Genomic DNA, 19,739 nt, shown 5'->3' on the forward strand with positions numbered 1-19,739 from the left:
GTCCTGGAGGTGAAACCCAGAGGCTTTCTACCTCCGGGCTATACTCCCAGACCTATTTTATATTTTATTTGGAAACAGGGTCTCATTAAGTTGCTGAGAGCCTTACCAAGTAGCTGAGGCTGGCCACGAACCTGTGATCCTTCTGTCTCAGCCTCCCAGCACTGGGATTAAAAGCATGCGCCAGCACGCCCAGCCGGGGAATATTTAAATTGATCTTTTCATATAGAACAAAAGCCAAAGCCTTAGAATTTTGTATATCCTCTGAGCTGGCAATTATATTACTTAGGAATGAATCATGTGGAAATAAAAGATTAAGACTAAATCTCCAAATGTCCAATGATTGGGGCCATCATAACAAAGTGCCACAAAGTAGGTGGTTTATGCCAGAAATTATTGTGTCACCATTCTGGAGTCGAGTCAAACCCTGGTGGGGTCATAATTCCTATGGAGTCCTTCTCAGCTCTTTCCACTTCCTGGCATTCCTTGGTTTGTGGCAGCAGCATCCCAGTCTCTCTTTTCATCATCACCTGGTATCCTCCTCCTGTGTCTACTATTTTTTGTAAGGACACCAGTCATTGGATTACACTCTACCCTGATGACTCCAGTTAACTAATGATCTCTGTAAAAGTCCTTTTTCGGAATAAGCTCACATTCTAGGTACTAAGAGTTTGGGCTTCAAAGTATCTTTTGTGGGGGCAGTGGAAACACATCCTACTCATAGCAGTCTGTCCTTTCATCTCTAATACTTCATTTCCTTTCCACACTGTAAAAAGCATTCACTCCACATCAGCATCCCCAAAAGTTTTAGTCTTTCCAGCATCAACCCAATTATGAGTTAGGCTGCGGATGATACATGGTGGTGCAAAAAATCCTTTTGCATCCGTGAACCAGGGAAACCAGGCCAGCTTTCTGCTTCCAAATTATAAGGTGTGACCAGCAGAAGATAGACATTCCCATTCTGGAAGGGAAACTGAGGGAAAAGGCTTGTAGGTCCCAAGCAAGTCTGAAACCTAGCAGGGCAAATTACATTGGATTTTAAGGCTTGAAAGTAATCATCTGGCTCAGTGCTCTGTTCTCAGGGTCTGCTGGGGCTGTGGCCCTCTCCTGTAGAACCCCACCCCACCCCAAACTCCCATCCTTGTACTGGGGATTCAACCCAGGGGCATTCTACTTCTGAGCTATATCCCAAGCCCTATTTTTTTTTGTGTGTGTGTGGGTATGGAGATGGAACTCATGGGCATTCAACCTCCGAGCTACAGCCCCTGCCCTATTTCTTATTTATTTGGAAACAGGGTTGCATAGGGCCTCACTTAAGTAGCTGAGGCTGTCTGTGAACTGTGATCCTCTGGTCTCAGCCTCCTGAATGCTGGGATTACAAGCATGTGCCACCCTGCCCGGTTATTTTTTAATTTTTATTTTGAAACAGGTTCTCACTCGGTTGATGAGAGAGTCTCACTACTTGCTGAAGCTGTCTTCAAACCTGTAATCTTGTCTCAGCCTCCCAGGTACTGGGATTACAATTGAGTGCTACCATGCCCACTTTTTTTTTTCTTTCTTTTAACACAGCTCTCACTAGGCTGCTGCATTGCTGAGGCTGGTCTCATCCTGTGATCCTTCTTTCATCTCAGCCTCCCAAGTTCTAGGAGTACAGACATGCACCACCATGCCTGCTCCTTCCCTCCTCTTGAACATATGTTCACACAGGGCTCTGTGCCTTCCTTTCCTGTCTGGAGAATCCTAGAAGTCCAACAGTTGTTCATTTCATCCCATCTCTGTCCACTTCAATCCAAACTGCCAGTTTTTCTCCTCACATAGTTGATTGGGTCTATAAACTCTACACCTAGTGTCTTGCAAATGGCTCTCCAGGTATGCATTTGCTTTGTGTTTTCTCCATAGTGTGCTTTCTCATTTTTTACACTCTGGATAGGCACAGAGTTATCCAAGTCTTAAAATGCTGAGTCCTTTTTGCTTAACAATTGTTGAGTGTATCTCTTCCCTCTCACATTTTACTATAATCAGTAAGGAGAATCTAGGCTTATTACCCTCAACCTTTGCATAGATTATTTCCTCAGCAAAATGTCCAAATTCATTCCTAAAAGTTCTAATTTCCACCTAATAGAATACAACTCAGGCAATTTTTTTTTTTGCCACTTTATAGCAAGGATCACCTTTCTTCCAGTTTCCAGTGACATATTTCTCATTTGCATTTGAGTCCTCACTAGAATTAACTATATTTGTATGTGTGGTACTTGGCATTTTACCACTGAGCTACACTTTGTACTTTGAGATGAAGTGTGTATGTGTGTGTGTGTGTGGGGTAATTGGGGATTGAAACCAAGGAGCATTCTACCTCCAAGACTACCTAGCCCTATTTTATTTTAATTTCATTTTGAAACTGGGTCATGCTAAATTGTGGCACAGCAGCCTTGAACCTGCGATCTTCCTGTCAGCCTACCAAATACTGGAATTTCAGGTGTAAGCCATATGCCCAGCTTAATGTCCACATTTCGATTAACAATTTCTTTATGGCAACCAAGGCCTCTTCTATTATGTACCTCAAAATTCTATCATCTTCCCTTTTCTACCAAGGGACTAGTTTGACTTAAGTTCCATTTTGTAAAGTTAGAATTTCTTGGAAATTGCAAGGGTCAAGCCCTCCCCAGTATTCCCTACAGCCAAGTGCGTGAAGTTTTGAGGAGGTAGAAGGAAATAGGCAGATAGGGAAGAGGCCTTGGTAGAAAAAAGCTAATCTCCGAAGTTCCCTGAGGGGCCACAAATACCTGAAATTCCAAAGGCTCAGAGATAAGAAGGCCAGAGCTTCACAAAGCCATCAGTTTACTAATCAACAAACCCAGGAGCAAGGCTGACACTTCACTGAAAGGAGATTCTTCAAGGACTTGCAACTACCCTATGCAAATACCCTATGAGAGCTGCTTCCCAGAATTCCTGGAATCCCAAAATCACCATAACCATAACCATAAGAGGATTCGCAGGCATCAACAAAGACTTAGACTGACCAGCAGGATGGTTACCCACTCTGGGAACCCCTCCCCTTTTGAGGGCACGTGACTCTCTAGTAGTGACCTGAAGGCCTCTGCTGGACATCAAGGCTGACTAGGCCCCTAGGGGTGACCTGTACCTCTTTTCTGGCAGATCGCATGGACTCTGGGAGAAAGTAGTTTGCAATTGATGGGCACTTGGCTCGGGCGACACTCGGGTAGTGACCCTGAAGGCAGCTACTGGACCCCGGAGTTCCGACCGCCCCTTTGGGGTGTTCGGCCACTTTTCTCTATTCCCTTCTGGCAGATCGCTTGGACTCTGGAAGAAAGCAGCCTGCACCTGAAGGCAATTTGGCTTGGGCTACTCTCAAGTATTGTCCTGAAGGCAGCTGCTGGACCCAGAGTTCCAGCCCCTTTGGGGGTGTTCAGCCACTCTCCCCAACCCTTCCCTGCTGATTCCAATAAACCTTTACTCCTCTTCCTGAGGTCTCTGGGTATCATTCTTTGCTTACCCTAGACAAGAACTTGGTAGGAAACGTCGAGTTCCTTCTTAGGGAACTCCGTTTCATCTCGAGGAAACGCTGGGTTTCCTCTCAAGGAACCCCTGTTTCAGTTTGTGATGCTATGTTCCCACCAATAGGAGTAGAAGACTTGGCAGGTTTCTGCCATTTTGTTCTTGTAGACATGACTTTACTGGTGGCAGGATTCCTTTTGCAAAAAGTAAAATCTCCTTGCTGAGCCACTTTTGAACATGTGTCTTCATGATGATATGGAAACTGATTTCTAACATTTATTTATTTACTTATTTATTGTGCTAAGGATTGAACTCAGGGTATCCTGACTCCAAGCTACAGCCCAGCCCTTTTTATTTTATAATTTGAGACAGGATCTTGCTAAGTTGCTTACGGTCTTACTATTACTGAGGCTGGTCTTGAACCTGTGATCCTCCTGTCCCAGCATCATAAGTACTGGGATTACAGGTGTACATCACTATGCTTGGCTTAAAAGTGAAACGGGGGTTTCTTGAGAGAAAACCCGGAGACTTGTCTACGGTGAGCGAAGAATGACACCCGCAGACCTCAGGAAGGGGAGTAAAAGGTTTATTGGAAGCAGCAGGGAATGGGGCAAGGGTGGCTGAACACCCCCAAAAGGGGCTGGAACTCTGGGTCCAGCAGCTGCCTTCAGGACAATACTTGAGAGTAGCCTAAGCCGAATTGCCTTCAGGTGCAGGCTACTTTCTTCCAGAGTCCAAGCGATCTGCCAGAAGGGAATAGAGAAAAGTGGCCGAACACCCCAAAGGGGCGGTCAGAACTCCGGGGTCCAGTAGCTGCTTTCTCCCAGAGTCCACATGTTCTGTCAGAAAAGAGGTGCAGGTCACCCCTAGGGGCTTGGCCAGCCATGATGTCCAGCAGAGGCCTTCAGGTCACTACTCGAGAGTCTTCCGAGCCACGTGCCCTCAGATGCACTCTGCCTTCTCTCAGGGCCAACACGACCTGCGAGAGAGAGAACAGCTCTCCAAAAGGGGAGGGGGTCCCGAGAGGGAAAGTCCCCCATTTGTCATCCAGTCAGGCCTTGCCTGACCACTTGCAAGTCCGCTTTTGGTTAGGGTGAGTTTTGGGATTCTAAGGAGAATTTGCATAGGGTATTTGAAAGTCCTTTGAAGGGTCTCCTTTCATTCAGTAGGAGTGTCAGACTTGCTCTGTGCTGGCTCCTGGGTTTGTTGATTAGTAAACAGATGGCTTTTGTGAAGCTCTGGCCTTCTTATCTCTGAGCCTTTAGAGTTTCAGGCATTTGTCGCCCCTCAGAAAACTCAGGAAATTAACTTTTTTTTTTTTTTACCGAGGCCTTTTCCCTATCTGCCTATTTCCTTTCTATCTCCTTAAAAGCATGTTTTAAAAGTGTGGTTCCAAGCTGGGCGTGGTAGCGCACACTTGTAATCCCAGCGTTCGGGAGGCTGAGACCGGAGGATCGTGATTTGAGGACAGCCTCAGCTACTTAGTGAGACCCTCTGCAACTCAGTGAGACCTGGTTTCAAATTAAAAGAATAAAATATAGGGCAGGGGGTGTGGCTCGGAGGTCGAATGCCCCTGGGTTCCATCCCCAGACACCCCCCCCCCACACACACACACACAAAGTGTGGTTCCTATCAAGCTTAAGATGCATGGATGCATGCCTGCAATCTCAGTACTTGGGAGGCTGAGATAGGAGGATCACAGTTCAAGGCCAGAATCAGCAACTTAGTGAGACTGTTTCAAAATAAAGTGACTGGTAGTGTAGCTCAGAGGCAAAACGCCTCTGGATTGGATCCCCAATATAAAAAAAAAGTTTTTCCTCAACTTTTTTTTTCCCCCTTTGGCACTGGGGATGGGACCCAGGGACATTGTACCTCAGAGCTATACCTCCAGCCCTACTTTTTAGGTTTTTTTTTTTTCTTTTGAAACAGGGTTTCACTGAGTTGTGAAGAGCTTCGCTAAGTAGCTGAGGCTGTCCATGAACCGCAATCCTCTGGTCTCAGCCTCCCCTCCTGAATGCTGGGATTACAAACGTGCACCACCACACCCGGTCCTTTCCTCCACCTTTTAAGTAAAATTTGACCAATAACAATTTACTAAAGCCGTCCATCTGAGACCTGGTCTGTACATGGTAAATCCTGTGGCTGAGTCTCAAGTCTTCAATCTGCTCTGCCATTCAATAGTACTTAACATAGTTGATCACTTCCTCCACTTTGAAATGAAATGAAATCAGCACTTCCAGGACTCTTTGACTGTAATGACTTCACAGCTTACTCCTCATCTGATGTTACCCCTGTCCATCTTCCAGCCATTTAGCTAAAAAAGGGCCCCAGTCGTTGGGCCTTCCCTGGGTAACCTCAACTAGTTGTATAGCTTTAATACATTCTCCCACATTCATCCTCCTCCAAATTCATATATCAAAGGCCTTATTCTCAATGTGACCATATTTAAAATATTTAAAAATAGAGCCTGTAAAGAATGACAAAGGTTAAAGAGATCTTAAGGTGGGACCCTATTCCAACAGGGCTGCTTTCCTTATGAAAGAGGAAAAGACTCCATTGAGGGTCCAGCAAGAAGATGGCTGGACCATCTTCTTAAATCAGAAAGTAGACACTCACCAGGCACTGACTTCTGCTGGACCTTATTCATGGCCTTCCCAGCCTCTAGAACTGTGGGAGATAAATCTCGGCTGCTTATACCATGCAGTTTGTGGTATATTGTTATGGAAAACCCAACAGACTAATGATACTGGGTGGTGAGCAGAGGTAAGAGGCTGAGTCAGCAGCTTTTGTTGACTCCTAGCTCAAGGCTGATCAGATTCTAAGGAGGGAATGAAAACCGACCAATCAGTTGGGTGTGGTGGCCACACCTGTAATCCTAGCATTTGGAAGGCTGAGAGAGGAGGATTCAGGTTCGATGTCAGCCTCAGCAACTTAGTGAGGCCCTCAGGAACTTAGACTCTGTTTTAAACTAAAAAGTGGACTAGGGTTGTGTTTGTACCTCAGAGGTAAAATACTCCTGGGCTCAATCCCTAGTATCCCCTCCAAAAAATGGATCATTCAAGGCCTGGACCCAAGGACTAGTAGGATGAGTTGTCAAGCTACGCAAACTAGCCTCCTCTAGGCCATAACAGGGAGGAGAGCACTAGAGGTAGTAGTGGGAGAAGTGGTGGTGGGAGCCATCTTGGGGAGGTGGCACACACCCCACACCCACTGGGGACACTAAGGCAGGAGGATCACAAGTTCTGCAGCAGCCTGAGCGACTCAAAGTTTAAAAATATAAAAGGTTTAAGATGTAGTTCCCTAGTTCCCTTGCAATGCACGCTTGTATCACATCGTGTGCAGCCCTATATCTGATTCCCATAACCACAAACCCACACGTAATCATATGTCCTCCAAGCCTGCACCTTCCCTAAGGCACATCACTTTTGGAGCTCAAAAAAGTTGCTCCAACTCTTGTAATTCCAGCGTTTGGGAGACTGAGACAGGAGGATCGAAGTTCCTGGACAGCCTCAGCTACTTAGTGAGGGCCTTTACAACTCAGTGAGACCCTAAAAAAAATAGGGCTGGAGTGTAGCTCGGATGTAGAATGCCCCTGGGCTCCATCATCAGTACTGTAAAAATAAAATAAAACAAAACAGAATGAAAAATAGGGCTGGGAGTGTAGCTCAGGGTAGAATTTCCCTGGATTCAACCTCTGGTACAGCGAAAAGAAAAAACAAAATAAAATATATAGGGCTGAGGATGTAGCTTGGAAGAAAAAAGGAAAGAAGAAAGAGAGAAAGGAAGGAAAGAAAAAAGAGAAAAATAAAAAGGAAAGGAAGGAAGAAAGGAGAACGAAAGAAAAAGAGAAAGAAGGGAAAGGAAGAAAAAGAAAAGAGGAAAGAGGAAAAAGAGGAAAGAAAGAAGAAAGAGAAGAAAAGCGCACTCCCTCCTCCGTCCTCACTCCCCCGCCCGCACTCCCCTAGTCCCGGCTCGGGGCGGGACTTCCTGTGCGTGAGGCTGGCTTCCGGCGTGGGCCGGAAGTTCCGGAGACGAATCTCCACGGTGAGCGGACGGTTCCGGTGTCCCAGCTGAGTGCCGCAGTCTTTGCCATGGGGAAGAGAGACCGGGCGGAGCGCGGTGAGGGGCGCGGGCGCGCGGGGTGGGAGCAGGCCCGCCACAGCCGACCGGCCGCTCGAGGCTGCGGGCCGGGGTGGGCGGCGGCCAGAGGGCCCTGCGGGTTCCCCGTGGATGCCGCCGGCGGTATGGAGACCACGTTAGGCTCCTGCCGGGCTCACTGCCGTGTCGGCATCTGCAGACAGGAAGAAGTCCAAGAAGCGGCACCACGAGGATGAGGAGGAAGACGAAGACGACGTGCCGGGGAACGACTCGCAGGAGGCGGTGCCCTCGGCGGCTGGGAAGCAGGTGGATGAGGCTGGCACCAAAGTGGATGAGTATGGAGCCAAGGACTACAGGTCGCAGATGCCGCTGAAGGACGACCACAGCTCCAGACCCCTGTGGGTGGTAAGCATGCTGCCTGCCAGGTAGGGTCCCAAAGGCTGGAGCGGCAGCTAAATCTTGGGCATCCTCAGACTCCCCCAAATGTCCCTCAGAACCAGCTGGGAGAGAGCTTTTCTACACACATTTTAAAACAGCAGTTCTCCCAGGGGTTGACTTTAACCTGCACTTATTCCATTTTTTTCCAAAATAAAAAATGCAGTTTTTATTTGTTGAACATAATTTAAGGTTTTAACAAAAGTATTTCTTCATCCATCACTAGAAATTCAGATAAGACCTAGAGAGGGCTGGTCCATCGTCCTGGTGAGGACTTGATGCAAGGTGAAAGCCCTGTGCATCCCCAGCCTCCCTCCACATCCCCGTCAGAGTGCTTAGGCTGGGCAGGAGGCAGCTTAGGAGAGCTCTCACCCAGGGAAGGCACACCACTGCCTGACCATTGCTGACCATTCCTTTTACCCCGTTTCCCTCTCTAGTCCTTCTCAATGTTAATTTTATCTGCCTAATGAATCATGTGTATTATGTTACCATTAATTTTCACTTTTTAAAAAATTAATGGAAAACATATATTTGGTAGCCATATTTCACTCAAAATAATGTTCCTACACTCAGTTGAAATATAGCCAAAAAGTAACTTGAGAATAGCCAGTAAGGCAGGAAAGATTTCCCTATGCAGAGCAGTGGGAAACGTACTAACTTTGAAAAACTTGTCTTCTCTTTTCTTCTACTCTACCTGATTCAAGTAATGGGACCCACAGTTGTCTGAAGGACTGGTTGCAGAAGTCTCTGGTGTTGGGCAACTTGATAATTTTTTTTTGTGTGTGGTACTGGGGATTGAACCCAGAGGCATTCTACCTTCAAGCTACACCCCCAGCCCAATTTTATTTTATTACAAAACGGGGCCTTGCTAGGTTGCTAAGAGTCTCACTACTTGCTGAGGCTGTCCTCAAACCTGTGCTCCTCCTGTCTCAGCCTCCTAAGTACTGGGGTTACAAGTGTGCGCCTCCATGCCCAGTCTTTCTTGATAATTATATAGGGAAGAGTTTAGTAGTCTCTGCCTCATTAGTTTTCTTGTCTGTTGTGTCCATTTGGTGTTTCTCAGGCTCCTGATGGCCACATCTTCTTGGAAGCATTCTCGCCGGTTTACAAATATGCTCAAGATTTCCTGGTGGCTATTGCAGAGCCAGTGTGTCGACCAACCCATGTGCACGAATACAAACTAACTGCCTACTCCTTGTATGCAGCTGTCAGTGTTGGGCTGCAAACCAGTGACATTACTGAGTATCTCAGGAAGCTCAGCAAGACTGGAGTTCCTGATGGAATTATTCAGTTTATTAAGGCAAGTGGGATTGGCAACTCTGTGCCTTGGTAATGTAATAGTGAGAAGAGGAGGTATATATTGTCATCCTATGACAGCCATGAAAATGTGACATTCATATTTCCTATGGGGAGAATAGCTAATCACCCCAGCTGCTACCCTTCTGGATCCAGCATTATTTTCTGGCTGAGGCCATAGTTCCCATGAACTGCTCTGAGTACTAACCCAGTAGGGTTACTAATTCAGGCCCATTCTGGTCAGGGTTATATGGGAAAACAGTCTAAAATGGGTGGCATTGTGGACTGGATTTGTGTACCTCACATTCTTAAGTTGACACACCAATCCTCAACATCACTACATTTGGGTAAGACTAAATGGTTTCCTAAGAGTGGGGCCCTGGTCCAATAGGATTAGTATCCATATAAGGAGACACCAGAGAAATTTGTCTCTTCCTGTCATAAGAATATGGTGAGAAGCTGGCCAGATACAAGGCTGGAGAGGAGCCCTCACCAGAAACAGAATTAGCTGCTACTTTTATCTTTAGAATGTGGAGAAACTTGCTGTTGTTTAAGCCACACAGTCTATGGCATTTTGTTAGGGCAGCCTCCGCTGACTGATATAGGTGGCAAATTCCACCTAAGGCCAAATGCCTGTGTGAGACCCATAGTGAGTTGCGGTAGGGAAAGTAAAAAGGAACTTCAAATGTTGAAGTGGAGAGGGTTCCAAGTGAAAAGCAGTTGAACATGAGTACTACTCAGAGGAGAAGGAACAGTACTCATTACTGTACTTTTTTTTTTTTTTTTTTTTTTTGGTGTTACTGGGGGTGGAACCCAGAGGCTTTCTACCTCCGGGCTATACTCCCAGACCTTTTTTATATTTTATTTGGAAACAGGGTCTCACTAAGTTGCTGAGAGTCTCACTAAGTAGCTGACGCTGGCTTTGAACCTGTGCGATCCTCCTGTCTCAGCCTCCCAAGCGCAGGGATTACAAGTGTGCGCCACCATGCCCAGCCTATTACTGTACTTTTGTTGGCTTTGGCTGATCTTATAGTTCTAGTCAGACCCCAAATCTAAAGTGGCAGGAAGAGACCATAGACAACAAACCTCAGAGAAATTGGCAGGAGCCGTGGAGAGAGTTCTTTTTTCTTGTGGAATGGAAGGATGCCTAGAGAGAGGGTACCACTTCTTGATTAGTGTATATTAGCACCAGGACAGGGCCCAAACTTGGCTGAGAGCTGCCTGCAGGATACAGGTTTTGAGGCAGTCCTGTGTTGGGACAGAGTGGGAGGTAGTAGCCTAAGGTCTGAGTGGCAAATTTTCATGACCTTCCTGTAATCTCTGCTGGATTCTCTCTTGAAGATTGTTGGGAACCTGGGAGGATTTAAGCTGGATTCCCTACCATCAAGGAGCTTACACTGTAGTTGGGAAGAGGAACTGTACATTGTACATTGAGCTGTACATTGAGCTGTACATTGTACTTATGTAGCAAGTCATTACTGAGCACATGCTCCGCCCACTCTTTGTTGAGAGCTGTAGTAATATTGGTGTGGCAAGATACACCTCTGGATTAGGATGGGGGCTCTGCTGATGGAGAAGAAAGAGAAATAGGAAGCAGGAGAGATTTTAAGCTGTGTTATATAAGTTAGGAAATGTGGATGAGAATCAGCCAGGCAGAAAAGTTTTGCTCTTAAAGCAGAGGCCACTAGAAAAAAAAGGCTCCATTTACACAGATCTGGCTGGATTGCATGTTGGGTTTTCCTGAAGTACACTCAACTCTTCACTTGATAGGTAGTCTTAGTTGGTAATACTGACCAGTGGTGAGTGATTCTGGTGAGCTGCTCATTGTTAATTTTGCCTGTTTGGTATTGTGTCTCCTTGCAGTTGTGTACTGTGAGCTATGGGAAAGTCAAGCTGGTCCTCAAGCATAACAGGTGAGAGATTCTGTTACAAGCCTGACCTGAGGCACTTTCAGCCTCTGCATACCAGGTGGGAGAAAGACCTGTAGGCAGGAGCCGATTGTAGCCGATTATAGGCTTGTGGACCATCTGCTCTGTGCCAACACCTTGCTCCCCAGAAACATAGAAGTAAGGAACAAGAGATGTGGCCCAGCTGGGCGTGGTGGCGCATGCTTGTAATCCCAGCATTTGGGAGGCTGAGACAGGAGGATCTCGGTTCGCAGACAGCTTCAGCTATTTAGGCACTTTGCAACTCAGTAAGACCCTTTTTCAAAATAAAGAAGCTTGGAGGTAGAATGCCCCTGAGTTCCATCCCCAGCACCAAAAAAAAAAAAAAAAAAAAAAAAAAAAAAAAAAAAGGAGAGGGGGGTGGAGGGAGAGAGAGAGAGGAAGAGAGAGTTTGCAGGCGCAGCACTCCTAATAGCAGAGGAGCTAGTGCTCAGACCCTAGGGTGGTTTAACTTTAAGGATTTGGAGTTGGGCGTGGTGGCGCACGCTTGTAATCCCAGCACTTGGGAGGCTGAGACAGGAGGATTGCACAGGTTCAAAGCCAGCCTCAGCTACTTAGTGAGGCTCTCAGCAACTTAGTGAGACCCTGTTTCCAAATAAAGTATAAAATAGTGTCAAAGACCAGCTCCTGCCAATTCAGGGTTTCTCGAAGGCACTTGTGGAGATTCCTCTCTGGGACTTTGGAGGGAGAAACCTGAGATGAAGGCATGGACAATTGTCTCTTGGACAACTGACAACTTTTTTCTCTAGGACTAAGTTTTTATACCCTTTTTCAGCTATGCTAAAATCGTAACTTCATTAGAAAGAAAACATCAAAGTACAATACAGAATGATTGATATAGAACATACGTCATGTGCTTACAAAATACAATTATTAAAGGGAAATTATAAGACCAAGGGGGAACAAAGAGACCTGGTTAAAGATTATTAAAAGTGTGATTGTGGCCAGTTTCTGCTCTCACCGGTGGGCTGGGGGCGTGAAATTCTGGAAAGACCAGGAGTCACCTAGAGTCTCGGAAAGCTTGGCCTTTCGCCAAACTGCCTTAACTCTTTTGGAACCTTTCGTTCCTCAGGTTTCGTTTGTGTCCTCCATCAAAATAGGTCTGGGAGTATAGCCCAGAGGTAGAAAAGCCCCTGGGTTCCACCCCCGGTACCACATACACATGCACAAAAAGAAGCCCCCCAAAAAAAGAACAACAACAAAAAAAAAGGATTTGCTCACAGCCCCCAAATGTTAACATGTGGGGCATGGTGACTCACATCTGTAATCCCAGCACTTGGGAGGCTGAGACTGGAGGATCATAGGTTTGAGGACAGTCTCAGCAAGTAGTGAGATTCTTCATCAGCCTAATGAGACCCTGTTTCAGAGTAAAAGTAAAATAGGGCTGGGGCTATAGCTTGAAGGTAGAATGCCCCTGGGTTCAATCACCGGTACCCAAAAAAAAAAAAAAAAAAAAAAAATGATGGCCAGCAGCTCATAGCTCTGACTTAGCAAAGCATTGTGGGGAAACAAAATAATATGGAGACATTATAAGGCTACTATTTTCAGAGCATCAAATTGAGTAACTAGTGGAAAGTTCTGGAAATGGGGTGCTAGTAAGTAGGCATCTCCTTCCTATCCTGCTTGTAGGTACTTTGTTGAAAGCTCCCACCCTGATGTCATCCAGCATCTTCTCCAAGACCCAGTGATCCGGGAGTGCCGCCTGAGGAATGCTGAGGGGGAGGCCACAGAGCTCATCACAGAGACTTTCACCAGCAAATCTGCAGTGCGTGGACTCTTGGGTCACGGCGCGGGGTGTGGGGGGGCATTTAGGATTTCTAATGCCAGCATTGGCAAGCTATCAGCCCTCTTGTTTTCTTTCCCCTTGCAACTTCTGTTCTTGCTTAATAACAGCAGGTTAAAATGTCAGGTGGAAGCCCAGAATCCTTCGTTTCTTGTACAGATTTCTAAGACTGCAGAAGGCAGTGGTGGGCCTTCCACTTCCCGGACGACAGATCCCCAGGGTAAATCTGACATCCCTACAGACCTGTTTGACTTTTATGAGCAAATGGACAAGGACGAGGAGGAAGAGGAGGAGACACAGACGGTATCCTTTGAGGTCAAGCAGGTTAGTGAATTTAGCCTATTTAGCCTCCTGGCTTCTCTACTAAAATGGGTTTTGAAAGCTGGTCCAAATGGGGCATTGTGGCTCACGCCTGCAATTCCAGTTTTTGGGAGGATGAGATGGGAGTATTGTAGGCTTGATGATAGTCTCAGCAAGTAGCAATGCTCTCAGCGACCTAGTGAGACCCTGTTTCAGAACAAAAATAAAATTGAGGTGGGGGTGTAGCTCGGAGGTGAAATGCCTCTGGGTTCAATCCTCAGTACTGCAAAAATAAGTAAAATAAGATAAAAATAATTAAAAAATAAAAAGATGAAGCTGCCTTATCCCCATGTCATCTCCTAGTCTGTGTGGGAAGAAGGGTCCTGTCCATGCCTCATTCACAGTCTCCTTTTTGGTGTCTGGGCCAGTGCATTAACTCTTGCTGATGGAGTTGTAATTGAGTATTTTCTTCCTCAGGCCAGGAGGCCGATCCTCATGTGTTCCTGAGAAGATGTGGGAAGCAGTGTCTAGGGCCCATTTCTGTTCCTGATTGGATTTTATTTTTGATAGTTTTTCTAGTTTGGGTTGCCTTTCTATGCTTTAACGTAGTTGTTAGCAAGCAAGATCTGAAGTTGTCTTTGTCTAGATATAATGCCATTTTTTTGACCATTGGACCCCCTTAGAATATACATTGTTTTTCAGCACACTTTGGAGTTAAGATTATAAAACCCTCCTTTCTCTTGACCTCTAGGAAATGATTGAGGAACTCCAAAAACGGTGCATTCACCTGGAGTACCCTCTGTTAGCAGAATATGATTTCCGGAATGATTCTGTCAACCCCGATATCAACATTGACCTGAAGCCGACAGCGGTCCTTAGGCCTTATCAGGAGAAGAGCCTGCGAAAGATGTTTGGGAATGGGCGTGCACGTTCAGGGGTCATTGTTCTTCCTTGTGGTAAGTGGAGCCTGGATGAGAAAGGCACCCAGGTTCCTTTGTTTGGATCTGCCAGATGCCTCCAGCTCTTCCTTCACTCAGTCCCTGCATTACACCTAGCCAGGGAACTACACAGGTTGGCTACCTCTCTGATTCACAACTGAACAGATATTGGTGGCGTGTTTGCTGTGTGTGGCCTGTGGCTCTGCCCCGGGGCTATAATGGAGCTCATTCCACTAGGATAGAGACTGACAGTAAATAGGTCAGTAAGTGGCCTGTTAAATTTTGAGTGATAAAATACAGGTGGTGAAAAAAAGGAAAGCAGGGTGCAGAGGAAGACAGTGTTTCTGGGGGGAGTGCTGTTATATAGAGGGTTTAGGGTCTTGTGAGATGAATTTGCTTGTTCCTGGATAGTTATGATGATGTGCCGGGCTGAGAAAGGCAGCAATAGCCCCTTGGCACCTGTCTGATTTCACTTGTTCCAGAGGTCACAACAGATTACCCCTGCCACCACCACCACCACACATACATACACTTTCTCACTCTAGAGAACAGGCTTCTGCTTTATTTACTTACTTTATAAATTTTTGTGTGGTACTGGGGATTGAACCCATCAGGAGCATTCTACCTCTGAGCTACACCCCCGGTCCTATTTTATTTTTATTTTGAAACAGGGTCTTGCTTGGTTGCTGAGAGTCTCATTAGCTGCTGAGGCTGTCCTCAAACCTACATTCCTCCTGTCTCACCCTCTCAAATACTGGGATTACAGGTGCATGCCACCATGCCCAGCAGGCTTCTGCTTTAAAAAAGAAAAAAGAAAACTTGATGGGTTATTTGGTGGTAAAGGAAGAACTAGTGTTGAAAGGAATAGCTTGAATTTTGGCTTGTTCTTCAGATGGTGGATCATTGTGAACTCGAAAGCTCCTGGAATTTTACCTTCTCTGTCTTTGGGAGCAGCATTCATTCTCAATGTCTTCCCGAGTTTCTTTGCTGTGATGTAATTCATAGCTGTTATTTGCTGAGACCCTCCCTCTGGGATGTGTACTAGGCATGTTGCACCTGGCAGTAGTGTCTTAAGGCCACAGACAAGATCCTCTTTGCCCTGGTTTTCCTATCTTTAAAGTGGTGGTAAGCCGGGCGTGGTGGCACACGCTTGTAATCCCAACATTCGGGAGGCTGAGACCCGGAGGATCCCAGTTCGCAGACAGCCGCAGCTACTTAGTGAGGCCCTCTGCAACTCAGTGAGACCTGGTTTCAAAATAAAGAATAAAGTGGTGGTAACTTCTCACTGATTGTTTTAAAATTTCAACATTTAAGCTGGGTGTGGTGGTATACGGTTATAATCTCAGTACTTGGGAGGCTGAGACAGGAGGATTGCAGGTTTGCAGCCAGCCTCAACTACTTAGTGAGGCCCTCAGCAACTTAGTGAGACCCTGTTTCAAAATAAAGAATAAAAAATAGGGCTGGGGGTATAGCTCACAGGTAGAATGCCCCTGGGTTCTATCCTCAGTATTGCAATAAACCAAATGCATGTAAAGAGGTATTTCCACATATGTATGAGGTGGACCTGTCTTTATAAAGAAGAAAGCAGGCTGCAACAATAGTGCCACACGTGTCATCTGTGAGGACTATTAAAGCAGTCTGCCTAGATTCCCAGCTGATGAATCACTCTGTCTGTCCTTGCCCCTGGTTTCAGCTTGGCCTTACGTAGGATCACCCCTTGGTTTCTCATAGGTGCTGGGAAATCCTTGGTTGGTGTGACTGCTGCATGCACTGTCAGAAAACGCTGTCTGGTGCTGGGCAATTCGGCTGTGTCTGTGGAGCAGTGGAAAGCCCAGTTCAAGATGTGGTCCACCATTGATGACAGCCAGATCTGCCGCTTCACCTCTGACGCCAAGGATAAGCCCATAGGCTGCTCTGTTGCTATCAGCACTTACTCCATGCTGGGCCACACCACCAAGAGGTCCTGGGAGGCGGAGCGAGTGATGGAGTGGCTCAAAACGCAGGAGTGGGGCCTCATGATCCTGGACGAGGTGCATACCATTCCAGGTGAGCATGAAACATGATTTTCATTTGTAGATTTTAGAGTAGGGACTGCTACATAGAAAGATTGAGTAAAGCTTTTAAGTGATTCTTAAGCCTGGGTGGGGTGGAGTGGTGGTACTGGGGGCATGCAGGGGGGTATATGTGTTTATTGCTTCCTTAATCACTGGCCCAGAATAGTCATTTAGAAAATAAGGTTTTCATCCTTCCTCCATCTTTCAGCTTACCCTTGACCCATTTTTGTGGTGTATGAAACTGGGTCAGGAACTCCACATAGCTTTTGAAATAGTATTGTGTTTTATTTTAAGACGGAACTGTTGGTCCTTCCTTAGTCAATATATAATTGAGCCTTACTTCTCCAAATATTACAGGAAAAAAATTGTTTTTTTTTGTGGTAATGGGGTTCCTGGAAACCCTTCTGCCTCCGGGCTACACTCCCAGACCTATTTTATATTTTTATTTGGAAACAGGGTCTCTTAAGCCAGCAAGGCTGGCCTCGAACCAGCGTGATCCTCCCGTCTCAGCCTCCCAAGTGCTGGGATTACAAGTGTGCGCCACCACGTCTGGCAAAACATTTTTTTAAAATAGCTTATTGTCACAATTTATGTGCTATAAAATCACCCATTGTAAGTAGACAGTCCATGGAGTTAGTAAATTTTTGGAGCTGTGCAACCCTTGCCATGAACCAGTTTTAGAACATTTTTTTCATAACCACTTGTGGTCAGCCACCCCTCAGCTGCCTTTTGCCTGTATAGACTTGTGTTTTCTGGAATTTTCATATAAATAGGATCATAGTGATTTTGTTTTTTCTTCTGGTACAAGGGATTGAACCTAGGGGCATTCTACCTCAGAGCTAACCCCCTATTTTATTTTATTATTGAATGAATGAAAATAGAGTTAGAGAGTTTAGGAGGGAGGTAAAAACACCAACCGGGTTATCAGAGACCGCTGCTTTATTTGGACCCGACCTGGCACCTTCTGGGGAGTCAGCCCGGCATGGGGTAGGGACCGACGGGCCACATGTCCAGAGAGTTGTATATAGTCCCAATTGGCCGGCTGAGTCACATGGCGGAGTGGAAGCATTGATGTTTTATAGGCATGCTGATTCTCTTGCGACCTCTGGAGTCTATCTTGTGATGTTTGGAGTCTCAAGGCACCTTGAAGTCTTACAATATTTCCACTTCTGGCTTCCAGGGTTTTACCTCTTGTTCCTGCCAAGGGATCATGGGGGAGGGACCCAACCTATCAATTATATATTTATTTATTTTTGTGGTACTGGGGGTGGAACCCAGGGGTCTTTTACCTCCAGGCTATACCCCCAGCCTGATTTTATTTCTTATTTGGAAACAGGGTCTCACTAGGTTGATGAGAGTCTCACTACTTGCTGAGGCTGTCCTTGAACCTGCGATCCGCCAGTCTCAGCCTCCCAAGTTCTGGGATCACAGGTGTGCCTGTTTTATATTTTTGGAAACAGAATCTTGCTAAGTTGCTAAGGATGACCAACCTGTGACCCTCTGTGCTGGTTTTATAGTTGGCATCACTGTGCCTGGCTGACAGACCTATTTCTTTCTCTCTGGCTTCTTTTACCTTGTGTACTGATTCATCTGTGTCATGACATTTATTAGTAGCTGAGGCTGGCTTTGAACCTGTGCGATCTTCCTGTCTCAGCCTCCCAAGCGCTGGGATTACAAGCATGTGCCACCACGCCTGGCGAACCTGTGATTCTCTTATTTCAGTCTCCAAGTACTGGAATTAGAGGTGTGTGCCACCACACTTCGCTATTTTGTTGAGATGGGGCTTCACTCTTTTGTCCAGGCTGGTTTTGAACTCCTGGGCTCAAGTGATCTTTCTGTGTCAGCATCCCAAGTAACTGGGACTCCTAGTGTGCATCGTCATGCCCTTCTAGGCAAACTTTTCTTGACAAAACAGATTAAGAGGGAGCCCTGCAAAATTAAGTCTAAAGTTGAGAGTACTCTGAATAAAATGAAATGAGGTATTTTTACAGAGAACATTCGTAAAGCTTGTTAAAATGGCCCCAGCATCTGGTTCTTTCTATTAATTAGAGTTTCTCCAGCATATGTGGATGTCTGAAGGTACTTAGAGATGTTCACAGCAAGCTCAGTAGAGACTGGGTATCATTCATGTGGAAGCAACAGCTCTAGGCCCTTTGGTGGGAAAATACTCAACATGTTCAGACAGGAGGCCAGAGGAATTCAGGGGCCAGCCCTGCTCTTCTGATAACAATCTGCTCTTTCAGGAACTAATCAGAGTTCTACCAGAACTACATTAATCCCTTCTGAGGGAAGTGTCCTTGTGACCTACACACTTTGCACGAGGCCCCACTTACTTCTTTCTTTTTCTTTTGTGGTACCAGTGATGGAACCCAGGGGCATTGTACCTCCTAGCTACAGCCCAGTCCTATTTTTTAGTCTTTTTATTTTTTGAAACAGGGTCTCACTGAGCTGTGAGAGGCCTCACTAAGTAGCTGAGGCTTTCCCTGAAATGTGATCTTCTGGTCTCCACCTCCTGGATGGATGTTGGGATTACTAGTGTGTGCCACCACGCCCAGCTGAGGCCCCACTTCTTAAAGGTCCCACCACCTCTTAACAGCACCATTCTGGGACCAAGTCTGCAGCACAGGGATGCTTTAGAGACACACAGAAACCATAGTACAGGCTGAACTAAATATTCTGGTTTTATTATTCTGCTGGTCAGTGACCCCAACAAGCAAGACACACATATGGAAAGCACAAGCTGCATCTTCATTACTGCATAACATACTGTGCTGCTGCCCCAGAGCTGGGACCTGGTTATAGGACATCAGCACCTACTAAGTCCAGGCACCGTACTTGGCACTGGAGACAAAGTAGGAAGGACAGTTAAATAATCATATAAATAAAAGTTAAATGGTAACTGAGGGATAACATTGAGTGACATAAGCCATACACAAAAAGTGCTCACCGTGGTTCCATTTACATGGAGTACAAGAAGGTAGATGTGCGTGTGTGAATGTTACAGCAAATCCCACTGTAATTATTGCTATAGCATCTCGTGCAAGCCTCGAGCAAAGGCTCGGCCAAGGGACTTGCAAAGGCTTGAGTCCCCCGTGAGAAAGACTAGCCTCTCCCCGTTCAAAAAATTTATTTTGAAATTATTTGGATTAAAATGTATAATTAGAATTTTATAATTAGCATTATAACTAAAACAAATGGGCAGTGGCATGTGTGAGACTCAGTCATCAAGGATCTTTTTCCCAAGGACAAAGTCTGGGCCAGCATATAAGATTAAGTTCAGGCTGACTTTATGATAGGCAAAACATACTTTCTGTGATTCATTTATGATATGAGGCAAAACATACTTTCTATGATTCATTAAATGTCTGGTGCCCTG

General features: G+C 45.9%; 1 protein-coding gene across 2 annotated transcripts in view; it reads left to right on the top strand.

Annotated features, from left to right (window-relative positions):
• Positions 1-7,604: 7,604 nt before the first annotated feature.
• The window catches only part of ERCC3 (ERCC excision repair 3, TFIIH core complex helicase subunit), a gene marked incomplete at both ends in the record, with an annotated part of 32,329 nt that continues 20,194 nt past the window's right edge, over positions 7,605-19,739 (top strand). Inside the window, 8 exons of one of the 2 annotated variants that reach the window (XM_080689638.1) lie at positions 7,605-7,654; positions 7,815-8,016; positions 9,110-9,346; positions 11,206-11,255; positions 12,918-13,053; positions 13,231-13,395; positions 14,123-14,327; positions 16,041-16,355. In XM_080689638.1, coding sequence (XP_080545764.1) covers positions 7,605-7,654; positions 7,815-8,016; positions 9,110-9,346; positions 11,206-11,255; positions 12,918-13,053; positions 13,231-13,395; positions 14,123-14,327; positions 16,041-16,355 — 1,360 coding nt within the window. Of the gene's footprint in view, positions 7,655-7,810; positions 8,017-9,109; positions 9,347-11,205; positions 11,256-12,917; positions 13,054-13,230; positions 13,396-14,122; positions 14,328-16,040; positions 16,356-19,739 lie in introns of both variants that reach the window. The other variant, XM_080689639.1, reaches the window with a different exon arrangement.

This window comes from Muscardinus avellanarius, assembly GCF_963383645.1.
Source record: "Muscardinus avellanarius genome assembly, chromosome: 2".
Classification (NCBI taxonomy): Eukaryota; Metazoa; Chordata; class Mammalia; order Rodentia; family Gliridae; genus Muscardinus; species Muscardinus avellanarius.